Source organism: the organism of the source record quoted next (assembly GCF_019968985.1).
Source record: "MAG: Porospora cf. gigantea B chromosome Unknown PgB_NODE_196_length_29657_cov_119.325, whole genome shotgun sequence".
NCBI lineage: Eukaryota > Apicomplexa > Conoidasida > Eugregarinorida > Porosporidae > Porospora > Porospora cf. gigantea B.
Genome location: NW_027178776.1, coordinates 18,013 through 29,657, shown reverse-complemented (window position 1 = coordinate 29,657; position 11,645 = coordinate 18,013). Strand labels below are relative to the sequence as shown.

Below are 11,645 nucleotides of genomic sequence, written 5' to 3'. Positions count from 1 at the left end.
GCCTGCTGCTGTTAAGCCTGCTGCTGTTAAGCCTGCTGCTGTTAAGCCTGCTGCTATTGCTAAGCCTGCTGTTGCTGCTGAGCCTGCTGCTGTTGCTAAGCCTGCTGCTGTTGCTAAGCCTGATGTTGCTGCTGTTAAGCCTGCTACTGTTAAGGCTGCTGCGGTTGCTAAGCCTGCTGCTGTTGCTAAGCCTGCTGTTGCTGCTGAGCCTGCTGCCGCAAAAACTGTGAAAGTCCTCAAGAAACTGACTCTGACCAAGATCGGCGAGAAACGGCCACCTGGCGGATCGCTCGCCCTACCACAGAAGATTCACGCCACCAAACCATCCCTAAAGAAGGACACTGTGATTCCAGCCCAACAGAAGACGGAAATTCTCAAGAAGTCGATGGTCTTGAAGAAGCCCGTGCTCAAAAAACCTGTAGTGAAGGTCTGACATCACCTCAGCATTACGTTGGGAATAAGACTGGTCGTAGTATCCGGGTTCAAAGACGTTATGTCCGCGGACATTCCTGCTCCGGCGTGCTATCGGCGGTCAGGCAAGGGATATCCAGCGCTTTGGGTAGTGGCGTTGGGCCAGCCGCTACACAAGGGAGCGGCGAGTGCAGGGGAGCCGTTACTGGCAGTGAAGTCGTAACTGCCGTCCAGATAGCGCTCGTAGGCTCGTGGAGGGGTGTCGACTTCTCATACGATTGGAGGGATCCAATGGAGGCGGGGAGCTGGGCGTCAACGGTCTCTTGCTCGGGTGCCAGTGGAGACTGCGACAGCATTGTTGTGATAGGAGGCGAGGCCACGATTGGAGTCGTGACCATTTCAGATTGCGGAGTAGGCGGGTCCGTAGGGACCTCAGTGGATAGACATCGCGTGGGAGGCGTCGTTAAACCTGAAGCGCTTGATAGAGACAGGCTGCCTATCCCGCCGGAGTAAGCCAAAGGAGGAAGATTGACATTGTCTTTTCCGAACGCGGAGGCATTCAAAGGCGGCCAAAAGGGGTTAGCATTGGCCGTGACGCTATTAGGAGAGGAGGCACCATATGATTGGTTTGTAGTGAGTGGAGACACAGGCGAGGTAAACGACACCGCTCTGTTGGAATCCACCGAGACTGAAGGCACCACAGTGGTTACGGAGGGACCCAAGGCCTGCGGCGCCGCTGAGGTGGACCCTACACAAACGCCAGAGGTTCCATAATGTTGCCGCCGAGACTGAGTTGCAATCTGCTTAGCGGACACGACAGGAGGAGTGTCCAATTGCGACGTAGTAGGGCGTGCCTCCACCTGGTTGGTGTCCGCAACTGTGAGTGCTGGAACGCTGTTGTTGAAGGACGAAGCCCAGGCTGTCACATCCGACGAGACGCCTGAAGAAAAGGCCTCGACGTTAGGCTGCGCCGATCCAACCGTTTGCCAGGGATTCGAGTTCCATAGAAAGCCGTTTGACAAAGTTCCAGCTGGCTCCAGATGCGAGGTGATCGTGGTTCTGCTCGACTCAGTAGTTTTCTCTGACAGAGTCTCCAAAGGAATTCCTGTCGTTGGCGGTAGCAGGGGCAGGCCCATTGACTGCGGCATTGGCATGCTCATGGACTGCTGCATCGGCAGGCCCATGGACTGCTGCATCGGCAGGCCCATGGACTGCTGCATCGGCAGGCCCATTGACTGGGGCATTGGCATGCCCATGGACTGGTGCATCGGCAGGCCCATTGACTGCTGCATGGGCAGGCTCATTGGTGGGGGCAGAGTCATTCTAGTATTGTTAACAGGCGCCATAATTCCTTGCTGAACAGCAGTGAAAGCTCCAGATTCCGTATCCACGAAGGTTGGGCTGTTCTCATTATTGAATGGTGACAGTGACGCACCAGAAGAGAACGCGGAAATGAACTCTCCAACAGCCGACTCCGTAGGCCGGATCCACGAATTTCGAGAAGGGTTTGAGCGTATCGTTCTAGCTTCGTGAATCTGCTGTACGGATACAGTTGGAGGTTGTGGGGAAACAGACACCTCCTGAGGACGTGGAAGTATCGACAGATCCTGAGGACGAGGTAACATTGACATGTCCTGTGGATGACCGCCCTCAACGACTTGGCTGTAAGTGATATCTCGCGCAGACATCGGACGCAAGGGAGGCATCGATACCGGCGTACTCGATTGATTAGACAGAGACATGGTCACCAGGCTACTTCCTCCTGCAATAGAACGGATTGGAGTACCTCCCAGAGATGACATCGACGTCCCAGCAACCCCCGAAGCTTGTACAGCACTAAACTCGCTTGGAACCGACGAGAAACGCGGGATTCTTCCCGAGATTGCGCGGATTTCAGATTGAAAGCCTACGGGCTGCTTCTGGATGATTCGGGAAGTCGCTATCTGACCGGGAACCACCACATGCATAGTGGCGCTGGTACACCGTTCACTCAACGGCTCAGATGGCTCGTCTTCTGTAGTTACAGACGCTGGCTTCTCCACAGACAACGGCTCGCCTCCAACGACAAGAACAGTACGTGAGGCAGCAGTGCTTCCGGGGACAGTCTCCTTTGTCCGAACGATGTTGAGACCTGTGGGCCGAGCGACTGGTGCGGGTCTATTGAGCACGTGCTTCCCCACGGTTCTAGACTTTTGCCGCGACCAAGGGTAAGGGTAGCTTTGCTCCAAAGTAACATACGAAGACTCCACCGTGTTTCGCTGAGTTTTCGACTTTGGCTTCCGACTTTGGCGTTTAAGTTCGCGGTAGTTATCGTAGATGCTGGACTTGGACGTTCGGGAAGTAGCTGCTCGTTGGCGACTCGACCAGGAGCTGGCATTTGGGGAGTCATCGAAAGCACGGACATCCTCTGAGAGCATTTGGAAGCTGCGACTTATCGTGAATGTGGGAGTAATACCGCAGTCCTGTGATGTGACCACATCCTGAGATCGCCCAGGGGACAACGTGAGCTCCTGCGACGTTCCCACATCGTGAGACTCCGCAGGATGCAGCGTGACCCCAGCATAATTCTCGGGTGCGTTCTCAACATAGACTTTCGGTCTGACGACGGTGTGAGGATCGTTGAGGTCAGTGGTCGGAATCTCCTCCACCGGCAGCTGTATGCTAGGAGAGTCGTCTTGTTCCCGATACGACGACGCCAATACATCCGCTGTGTCCACTGCTACATGTGAAGCCTTGCGAATTTCCTCAGCGATGGTGCTAACGTTAAGACGGGCCGCATCCGCTTCCACTTGTACGCCCTCCGTGAGGGTAATTATCATTTCTGCGTTACATTCGGCGATGGCTTCGACTTTCGCCACTGTCTCCTGAAGTACAGTTGCAGCTGCACGGGCATCTTCTTCGCAGTCAGCTAGTACATCCATAACTCGTTGTTGCTTGTAGACAACCTCTTCTACATCCATATCGTCGTTTCCCCGCGATTGCGACATTGCAAGAATTTGAGAAGACATGAGGCCAACCTTCTTTTGCAGATCGTCAATCACAGTCTGAGCTTCGACGATTCGCCTGTCAACGCTTTCATGTGACCCTCGACGAGCTAGAAGATTTTGTTCCTGTGTCAGCTTGTGAAAGGTTCCTCACGGTCATCTGTAGCCTCTGTACCGCATGAGCGATTCCACGGTAGAACTCCTCCTGGTCCGTCATGGTGCCTCCCGCCCTCCATTGCTCTAGGTTGTCAGCCTCGCTAGTCGCAGCTCTTTCCGGTGACGGCTGACGCATTGTAACTTTAACCTTCAAGTTAATTAGATCATCTCCGACGCGAAGAGCGGTGACTTGCTCTTCTACGAATTCATTGGGCCGTACAGAGTTACCTCCATTCTGGTTCCGGCTGGTTGGAAGCACGCAGACACACTCACCTGAGGGAACAATTCATGCCTTGCTGAATTTACTAATAATGGTTACCCATGACTCATATGCGGTACGTCACAAACCTTGATCTCTGCGTGGGGCTTGTGGGTCGAGGCGACGGAGGAGATAATCTCGTTAGGTTCCTCGTTATCGCTCTCGTCGTTGTTATCGCTCTCGTCGTTGTTATCGCTCTCGTCGTTGTTATCGCTCTCGTTGTGGTCATTGTCTTCAAGGTCCGCTTCAGCTTCGCTGCCCATCTCGCTCTCGTCGTGGTCATTGTCTTCCAGTTCCGACACTTCCGCTTCGCTGTCGATCTCCAGGGCAGCAGCTGTAGGTCTAGTCTTCCTGAGATACGTTCGCCTTTGATTCGCTGCCTCCTTGATCTTCTCAGTCACAATGGAAGCGAATTCAGGTGGATCCTCAACCTCCACTTTGAATCGATTTGCCATGAAGCGGCACATACCCCTTACGTCTCGGTCGAAGAGCTCCTTTGCATTAGGGTGGTTGACCGATACTATTTGTGGAAAGTCGATCATCGTCAAAATTTCAGAGTCTGACAACATCAGATTGAACTCGTTGAAGTCACAATGAATCAGTCCCGACAGTGCTAGGTCCACGATCATTTGAAGGCCTTGCTGCATAATGCTCTCCGGATTGCTGGCGGCCTTTACGTGTAACAAAGGCCTTCCCTGCACCTTGCTCATGACCACACAATGCCGGTTGCAGTCGATAGGCTCCGGAACCACAAATCCTTCTTCGTAAAGCGCCTTCATGTAGCTGTACTCCTTGAAGGCTGACAGCTTCGAGTAGTGCATCCAAACCATCCCCTCGGATTTTTGCCGCCGTTTTACGTAGTCTCGTTTCTGTTTTATCGCCCTAAAAGACGTGCGCCCGAGCCTGTGTAGCTTCACCACCACTTCCGTGCCGTCAGGAGTGACTCCCTCGTGGATATCGCTTTCCTTTCCGACGCCGATGCGACGACCCACGCCGGCGAGAGATCCGCGTTTTTGGAAGGTGGACAGGGCCAGCATATCGAGGCCACTATAGGTAAGCTTATAGCCATGCTTCTGATCAAAGTGGACCATCTTTAACCTGATAAGCCTGCTGAGGATCTTCATGACCCAACCACCACGGAGACAGGAGAGCACCGCAATCCGATCTTTCGGTACGTGCTCTGTGTCTCGCATACCCTTCTCTAGGGCGTGCAGGACGCGCATTTCATCCTTTGAAAGGTAGCGCAGTGCCTGTGGATCCAACTTCATTGGCAAGAAAAGCGAAATAAGTCGTTTGACTGCGGAACGCAGTGAGATGGGTCTGAGCTCTACCCAAACACCTGACAGATCTAAATTGGCACTGCAAGAGGCTCAGCTAGTCAGATAGTGAAATAAATCAAACTTCGATCTCGGCTTTCTTCGTTGCGCGACAAAGTATCCATCGTTGGAAGTGTCTCGACGGATCAATGTTGTACACGTAGGTCGCGTAAACGACCACACTGCATCCCATGAAGAACACTGCGGACGGCTGGAAGTCGTTCAGCCAATACGACACCAGGCAGGAAAGCCCGATAGCAGCTGCGTTTCCGAAACATTTGAGGAGGTTGTCGGCGTGTTTCAGCACCAGAGCGATGATCAGGCCACCGGCGGACATTAGCACGATCGCGATCCAGGTCTGTGTAGGCCGACAATGAGACTCACGTAAGCGGTGTATCCTTGAAAGAATCCTTGGTCAGCAACTGCAGGACCGTCATTCCAAACGACTCCCACGAGTCCCAAAACAACACCGAAGATCGACAATTGAATGTTCCTCAACCAAATAGAACTCTTTGTGTTCTTTAGGATCTTCTCAAGAAGCACACCCGCGAATCCGCTCGTAACGCAAGAAGAAAGAACCGCGATGAGTCCGACCACGAGGTCCATTTGGGTGTAAGTGACAGGGGTCTCATCGGATGGCCACTGCACCAGCACCACGCCCAGAGTCAACACTGCCAGCGCACACCACTTCTGTAGGCTGATCGTTCGCCGGAGGATGACGACCGACAATATCGCCGTTGTCATGATCTTTAGTTGGTATGTCGGCTGATAGATAGCTCCTGGAATATGAGAGAGAGCGACGAAGTTGAGGTTGTTCTGAACCGTGTAGAGGAGAGCAGGAACCCCAACCTTCAGCGTCGATGTCGGATTCATTATGACCTCTTCCTTGATTTGCCTTGCGACAACACGAAAACTCCTTTCCTCTTGAATCAACAGCCCCAACGAACAGAAAAACTTGATGGCCTCAGACATAACGACAGCTGTAGTGTTCAAGTACATAAGGTTGTCAGTGCCAGTGACCTGACGAGACTTCCGTAAAAACAATATGACCGTCACCGTCTGCGCCACCAGCATCAGTAGAGCTACGTACTTCATCGGAACACCGCCGAGTTTCGGCTCCAGCATTGGAATATAAGAAATTGATGTTCCAGTTGTTGTTTGAGACGCATGAACACATCACAGTTTGAATTCTTCGAACATGTTGGGCTTGACGCTGTTGGGCAGACGATTCTCTTCCATGGAGTCTAGGAATGCGCGCAGGCTCATTTGATCCTGGTTCTTCGGATCATCCCGACGACGCACAGTTACGGTTTGCGACTCTTGTTCTTGGTCGCCCACGACGAGAATGTAATTCCACTGAGCAAGTTGGGCCTCGCGAACCTTTTTCGCAATTGTGTTGTTGCTCAAATCGATATCGCAATGCCAACCGAAATTGTTCAGTTGCTTGAAGACGTAGTTGGCGTAAGTGGAATGACGGTCCGCCACTGGCAGCACCCTCACTTGTCGTGGACTCAGCCAAACTGGGAACTTTCCGCCAAGATGCTCAATCAGAACGGCTGTCATACGCTCCACGGATCCCAAAATTGCGCGGTGAATGATGACCGGACGAGCATGTCCTGGCTTCAGATCCGTCTCCATAGAACAGTAGGCCAGGGACTCATCCCGAGTCATAGTGGCTTCGTCCTTCAGAACCTTTGCCTGCTTGGAGTCTTTCGCCTCGTTAGGTTCCTTGAGCTGCTTGGCTTCCTTCTTGTCTGCGACATCCTGGGTTCGGAACATCAAGTTGAATCTAAGAGGGAGTTGGAAGTCAAGCTGAATGGTTCCACATTGGTGGAACCTTTGCAGTGCATCCTTGATGCGAATGTCAATCTTGGGGCCGTAGAAGGCTCCGTCTCCTGGATTCACGGACCAGTCCAGGCCAGATTGATTCAGAGCGTCCTCCAACTGCGCCTCCGCTTCCGCCCATAACTCGGGAGAACCCAAAGCCTTCTTAGGTCGCGTTGAGAGCTTCACCTCAAACTGGAAGTTAAACTTATCGTACACGAAGAAGAGGAACTGCAGTGCCGCCAGAACCTCCGCGGCCACTTGCTTCATGCCACAGAAGATATGGGCATCGTCTTGTTGGAACCGGCGGACCCGTGTGAGACCAGTGAGGCTCCCAGTCAATTCGTTCCGGTGCAGAACACCGAACTCTGCCATACGTATGGGGAGTTGTTTATACGTAGGATGCATGTGCTTGAACATCAGGCAGTGTCCGGGGCAATTCATCGGTTTCAGCCCCCATTCCTTGCCTTCTACGTTAAACATGTACATGCTGTCGTAGTAGTTTTGGTAGTGACCTGACACCTTGAATAGATCCGCACTGTAGATGTTGGGAGAGATGACCTCAGTAAAGCCACGAACTCTGTACTCATTCCTAATGAACTCGCATAGCGTACGGAAAATCTTCGTGCCCTCCGGCAACCAGAAACATGAGCCCGCACTGAAGTTGGTCTCAAAGAAGAATAAGTCCAAGGAGTTGCCCAGCATGCGGTGGTCCCGCTTTTTGGCTTCCTCCAGGAGCTTCTTGTGCTCCTTCAGAAGTTTGGCCTGCGGAAAGGAAATGGCGTATACTCTTTGGAGGGAGTCGTTGTCTGCTTTGCCGAGCCAATACGCAGAGGAGTGCTTCTCAACCATGAATGCCTTCACTTGTTTCGTGTTAGCAATGTGTGGGCCTCGGCACAGGTCCACGAAGGGACCGCATCTATAGACGCTCGTCATGGCCCCATCAGGCACCTTTGATGATATCAGCTGCAATTTGAAGGGGTTGTCCTTGAACAGGCGCAGAGCGTCCTGTTTCGTGATGACCAGACGTTGAAAAGGTTGGGCTTCCTTCTGGATTCGAGATACATGAGCCTCGACCGCAGCATACGCCTCTTGGGTTACCGCTGTATCTCCCATATACATGTCATAGTAAAAGCCGCGCTCCAGCGCCGGTCCAATTGTCAAGTGTCCACCGAATTCCATTTCCAAGGCTTGGCCCATCACATGAGCCGAGGAATGCCAGAAGACGTTTCGAGCTTCGGGTTCTTCGAAATTCAGGAGGCGAAGTTTGCAACTGGATTCTAAAGGTCGTGTCATGTCCCAAAGAATCCAATTCGATTTGGATTGGCAACAGCCTTCATCATCGGACTCGTCGTCGCCATCAGCGTCCACGACTTTATCCTCCTCCGCTCCATCTTCCGGCATTACTTGAGCCACGACGCTATTGTTAGCCAGACCGACGCTGATAGCAGCAGCGATTTCCAGTGGGGTCGTCTTTCCACGAATCACTGTTTGCGTTTTTCCGTCAGGCAACTCGACAGTGATGCTCTCCTCAGGAACACTCTCCATCGTCTTCTGATGTGCAGCAAACAGCTCCTCGAATACATCAATCCTGTACGGTACGTAAGCAGGGTTCTTTGTGGGTGTAAAGGGACCCCCAATGGCCCCCATCGTCGACATACAAGCCTCAGTGCCTGCTTCTGCTCTCCTGGCCATCGTTTTTTACTGATTTTCCGGTCGAGACAATACATACGAATCACGTCTCACAACAAGCCACTATCACATCTCACGACAAGCCACTCTCTCGGGTCTCTTATCGGCCAGGTACGTCGGATTTTTGGCGTCGCATCGGTCAGGCCAGTCGCACTCACACTGATTGTCCGCCATCACCTTGCGGAAGGTAATACTGATTCGGCGTTGGCGGGGAACAACACGGCCATTCAGCACGTCGACTTTGCGACTGATGATTCCGTGTTCCCATCCCCATTTCGCCGTTTCCTTGAAAACAGTCAGTGATTGCTTCTGTAAGAGAATGTCGAACTTCTTGTCAAAGTTGTTTTTGTTGGATTTGATGTCGTAATATGCGTCGCGTGGGCGTCGCTTCCAGTTCATCGGAATGTCACTGAGAAGTGAAACGATGACGACGGCCTCCTTGAACGGGGAATGCGTGTCAATATGGAATCCGATACCTCCGCCAGGGAGATATTCGTTTACGGTAACCTGGTTCAACTCGACTGAAACTAGCCCTGTGGATCTGACCTTGTCAGCTAGTACCTGAAGTATAGGAGGTATGACGTCAATGTCTTCGTGAGGTAGCAGGTCAACGTAGTTGAACTGACAACCATAGTGCTGCACGCGCCTTTTCAAGTGTCCTTCGATCCAGGGTTGGCTATCAATGAACGACATTAGCGCGTCGTGCTCCTCGTCAGAGATGAATTCCGGCAGGTAATGTAGTCCTGGAGGGGAAGGCTCTAGCTCAAACTCCAGCGCCTCTGGAGGCAGGTGAGTGCTCACGGGATACTCCAGTGCTCTCTGAAACTTGTCGGTGTCAGGGAGGTACAAACAACGAGAGAAGCTCACGTTTCGGCCACGTAGGGTAGTCGGCGCCGTATTGAGAAACTGGGAAGCCGCCTCGGGAGTCGGAAACAGAACGAAGCTGTACACGCCATCACCAACCAACACTGCTTCGCACTCGCCAACCAACGCCATAAGGTCTTCGGCAGTGTCCCCTCTCCCAAGGCCGACGTTTCCCACGAACAGACCTCGGCTCGAGGTTGTTTGGCTCGGAGGGCCGCGTGAAAAAAAGGCCTGTCCAGAAGGATGACGGTTGCAACTCGGCAGCAGCATGGAATTTAGCAATTGTCGGACTACTCTATGGAGCCCGCGACAGGGGCAGCCCTGATTGCCCTCGCAACATTGCTGGCCGTGGCGGCCTGGAGCTCTCTGCGGCTCTCTCGGTATTTGGTGCGAAATATGGCGCATGCCTCACTAAGTTTCGTGTGTGCTATGCTTGGCATCGGAATATCGTTGACTGTGCCACTGGTGGCCTTCCCATTGGATCTTAGACTTGCGCAGGTCGGGCCAGGTGCGAATTCCCAGATGCGACTACTTTGGGAGATCATATACTGGACGAATTTCACCCTTTCGTGGTTCGTAATCCCAGTCCTCTCGGAATACGAACTAGCTGGAGATCTCACACCCATATCCCGACTCAAAACCTCCTTAGAAAAGAATTCCGCTTACCTTGCTGCTGTCTTGGCCTGTGGATTCTGCTTCTCTCTGGTCAACCTGATTCTGGGACAGGGTAGTCCCTTCCAGTCGGCATGCCTTGTGATGAGCAACCTGAGCGGTCTGTGGTTAGTCGCAGTTTTCTTAAGCCATGGCCTTGTAGCCCTGCCACGAATGGTGCACTCTCGCGCGCAACCCGAGGGGCGCCTCGATGCAAAATATATTGAGTTCACTATTGTTACTCAGGCTCGTGAAGCGGCTGTTCGCCATTTCTTCGAGTGGTCCTACGCTGTTGACGGGGCTCGGCTACTTATACCGCTGGATGATTGCAGGCGCCACCACATGGACATCATCTGTAATGAAGTTGCCCAACTCAAAATGCAAATCAGCTTGTATGGTGACTTGTCCTCCGTTCTCCCCGCGGAAGCATTCGTGCCGACATCGTCATCGCTTCACCTCACTCCCCTCACCATGACGCCACCTGTCATCCACGAGAGAACTAAACGGCTGTCATTGATGGCCTATCGTAAATGTGTGCAATGGGACATGCTCGTCCACGACATCGGTCACCTGGAAAGTTCCACTGAAAGGAAGCAGATGCCTCGGGAACAGGTGAAGCGAGGTCTACTCAGCCTGCTTTCCATCTCCCTATGGGCCCTGTCAGTCGTCGTTATTTTAAGCGAGGCTACGCTGTTCATTCCCTTCGGCGATCGCTGGAGCATTTTGGCTCACCTCTTCCACATTGGCGGAATTCCCCTATCGACGACAACCACCCCAACCCCACCTATTCCACCGTGGCCTTTTGCGAAGCCTTTCCACATTGGCGGAATTCCCCTATCGACGACAACCACCCCAACCCCCCCTGCACCACCGTTGCCTTTTGCAAATCCTTTCCTATTTGCGGGGACCTTCGACCACGTACGGATACTCAGGGACTCAACCTCCCTTTCAAACTCGTTTGCAATGCAGATCCTGACCTCAGTCTTCGTGGCTTACCTCCTTGTGACAACGTACTGGGGCGTGCTGATATTTCATTTGGGAGATTCACCTCTACCTCATCACCATACGGACATGGTGGCTCTACTCTTCTTTGCGTCTTGGATGAGTAGGCTTTCCATTCCGTTGGTTTTAAATTTCCTGGCTCTGCTTCATACCGACAGCATGAGTACGACCTTTGAAGCCTATTTTGGGCAGTCCCAACTTGGAGTTTTCGAGATTCTTGCCCCTCTTTTCCCTCTCACAATCGTCGCTGTATTCATCCTTCGCTTGTTGAACAGAGGGCATCGTCTGAGTCTACTTTCCCACAGGCTTATGGTAGCCACGGGCATTAGGTGGCTTGAGGAATTCAGGCCGAAGGTGAAATTGACCGGTCAAGCCAGGACCACTGCTGTTGCCGCTGGTAAAGGGCTCTATTCCAACTACATTCATGGCGTACACTTGCAGTGGATCACATGAGATTCGACATTACGTGTGAAGATGTAACGGAAT

At 52.6% G+C, this 11,645-nt stretch overlaps 6 protein-coding genes across 12 annotated transcripts; 2 read left to right on the top strand and 4 right to left on the bottom strand.

The window, feature by feature from the left end:
* On the top strand, positions 1 to 433 carry KVP17_004432 (uncharacterized protein; the record flags this gene model as incomplete). 2 transcript variants are annotated; one of them, XM_068522616.1, is made up of 1 exon in its annotated part: positions 1 to 433. In XM_068522616.1, a coding segment is annotated over one exon (433 nt), but the record flags the coding sequence as incomplete, so codon positions are not given. The 2 variants fall into 2 exon arrangements, with proteins under 2 accessions (XP_068377264.1, XP_068377265.1); XM_068522617.1 differs by having other exon boundaries at positions 32 to 433.
* Positions 434 to 491: 58 nt separating this feature from the next.
* On the bottom strand, positions 492 to 3,841 carry KVP17_004430 (uncharacterized protein; the record flags this gene model as incomplete). Of its 2 annotated transcripts, XM_068522612.1 has the most annotated exons (3): positions 492 to 3,521; positions 3,550 to 3,796; positions 3,825 to 3,841. In XM_068522612.1, the coding sequence occupies 3 exons, from the start codon at positions 3,839 to 3,841 to the stop codon at positions 492 to 494; spliced, it is 3,294 nt and encodes a 1,097-aa protein (XP_068377260.1). The 2 variants fall into 2 exon arrangements, with proteins under 2 accessions (XP_068377260.1, XP_068377259.1); XM_068522611.1 differs by lacking the exons at positions 3,550 to 3,796; positions 3,825 to 3,841 and having other exon boundaries at positions 492 to 3,398.
* Positions 3,842 to 3,866: 25 nt separating this feature from the next.
* KVP17_004440 (uncharacterized protein) lies at positions 3,867 to 5,078 on the bottom strand (the record flags this gene model as incomplete). The annotated part of the gene is made up of 1 exon (XM_068522631.1): positions 3,867 to 5,078. The coding sequence occupies one exon, from the start codon at positions 5,076 to 5,078 to the stop codon at positions 3,867 to 3,869; it is 1,212 nt and encodes a 403-aa protein (XP_068377277.1).
* Positions 5,079 to 5,205: 127 nt separating this feature from the next.
* Positions 5,206 to 6,251, bottom strand: KVP17_004426 (uncharacterized protein; the record flags this gene model as incomplete). Of its 2 annotated transcripts, XM_068522602.1 has the most annotated exons (2): positions 5,206 to 5,484; positions 5,511 to 6,251. In XM_068522602.1, the coding sequence occupies 2 exons, from the start codon at positions 6,249 to 6,251 to the stop codon at positions 5,206 to 5,208; spliced, it is 1,020 nt and encodes a 339-aa protein (XP_068377251.1). The 2 variants fall into 2 exon arrangements, with proteins under 2 accessions (XP_068377251.1, XP_068377250.1); XM_068522601.1 differs by having other exon boundaries at positions 5,463 to 6,251.
* A 51-nt stretch (positions 6,252 to 6,302) lies between these two features.
* On the bottom strand, positions 6,303 to 9,776 carry KVP17_004434 (uncharacterized protein; the record flags this gene model as incomplete). Of its 3 annotated transcripts, XM_068522619.1 has the most annotated exons (2): positions 6,303 to 8,623; positions 8,720 to 9,776. In XM_068522619.1, 2 exons carry the CDS (start codon positions 9,774 to 9,776, stop codon positions 6,303 to 6,305), a joined length of 3,378 nt encoding a protein of 1,125 aa, XP_068377267.1. The 3 variants fall into 3 exon arrangements, with proteins under 3 accessions (XP_068377267.1, XP_068377269.1, XP_068377268.1); XM_068522621.1 differs by lacking the exon at positions 8,720 to 9,776 and having other exon boundaries at positions 6,303 to 8,600; XM_068522620.1 differs by lacking the exon at positions 6,303 to 8,623 and having other exon boundaries at positions 8,709 to 9,638.
* A 27-nt stretch (positions 9,777 to 9,803) lies between these two features.
* On the top strand, positions 9,804 to 11,612 carry KVP17_004439 (uncharacterized protein; the record flags this gene model as incomplete). Of its 2 annotated transcripts, none has more annotated exons than XM_068522629.1 (1): positions 9,804 to 11,612. In XM_068522629.1, the coding sequence occupies one exon, from the start codon at positions 9,804 to 9,806 to the stop codon at positions 11,610 to 11,612; it is 1,809 nt and encodes a 602-aa protein (XP_068377275.1). The 2 variants fall into 2 exon arrangements, with proteins under 2 accessions (XP_068377275.1, XP_068377276.1); XM_068522630.1 differs by having other exon boundaries at positions 9,903 to 11,612.
* Positions 11,613 to 11,645: the final 33 nt, after the last annotated feature.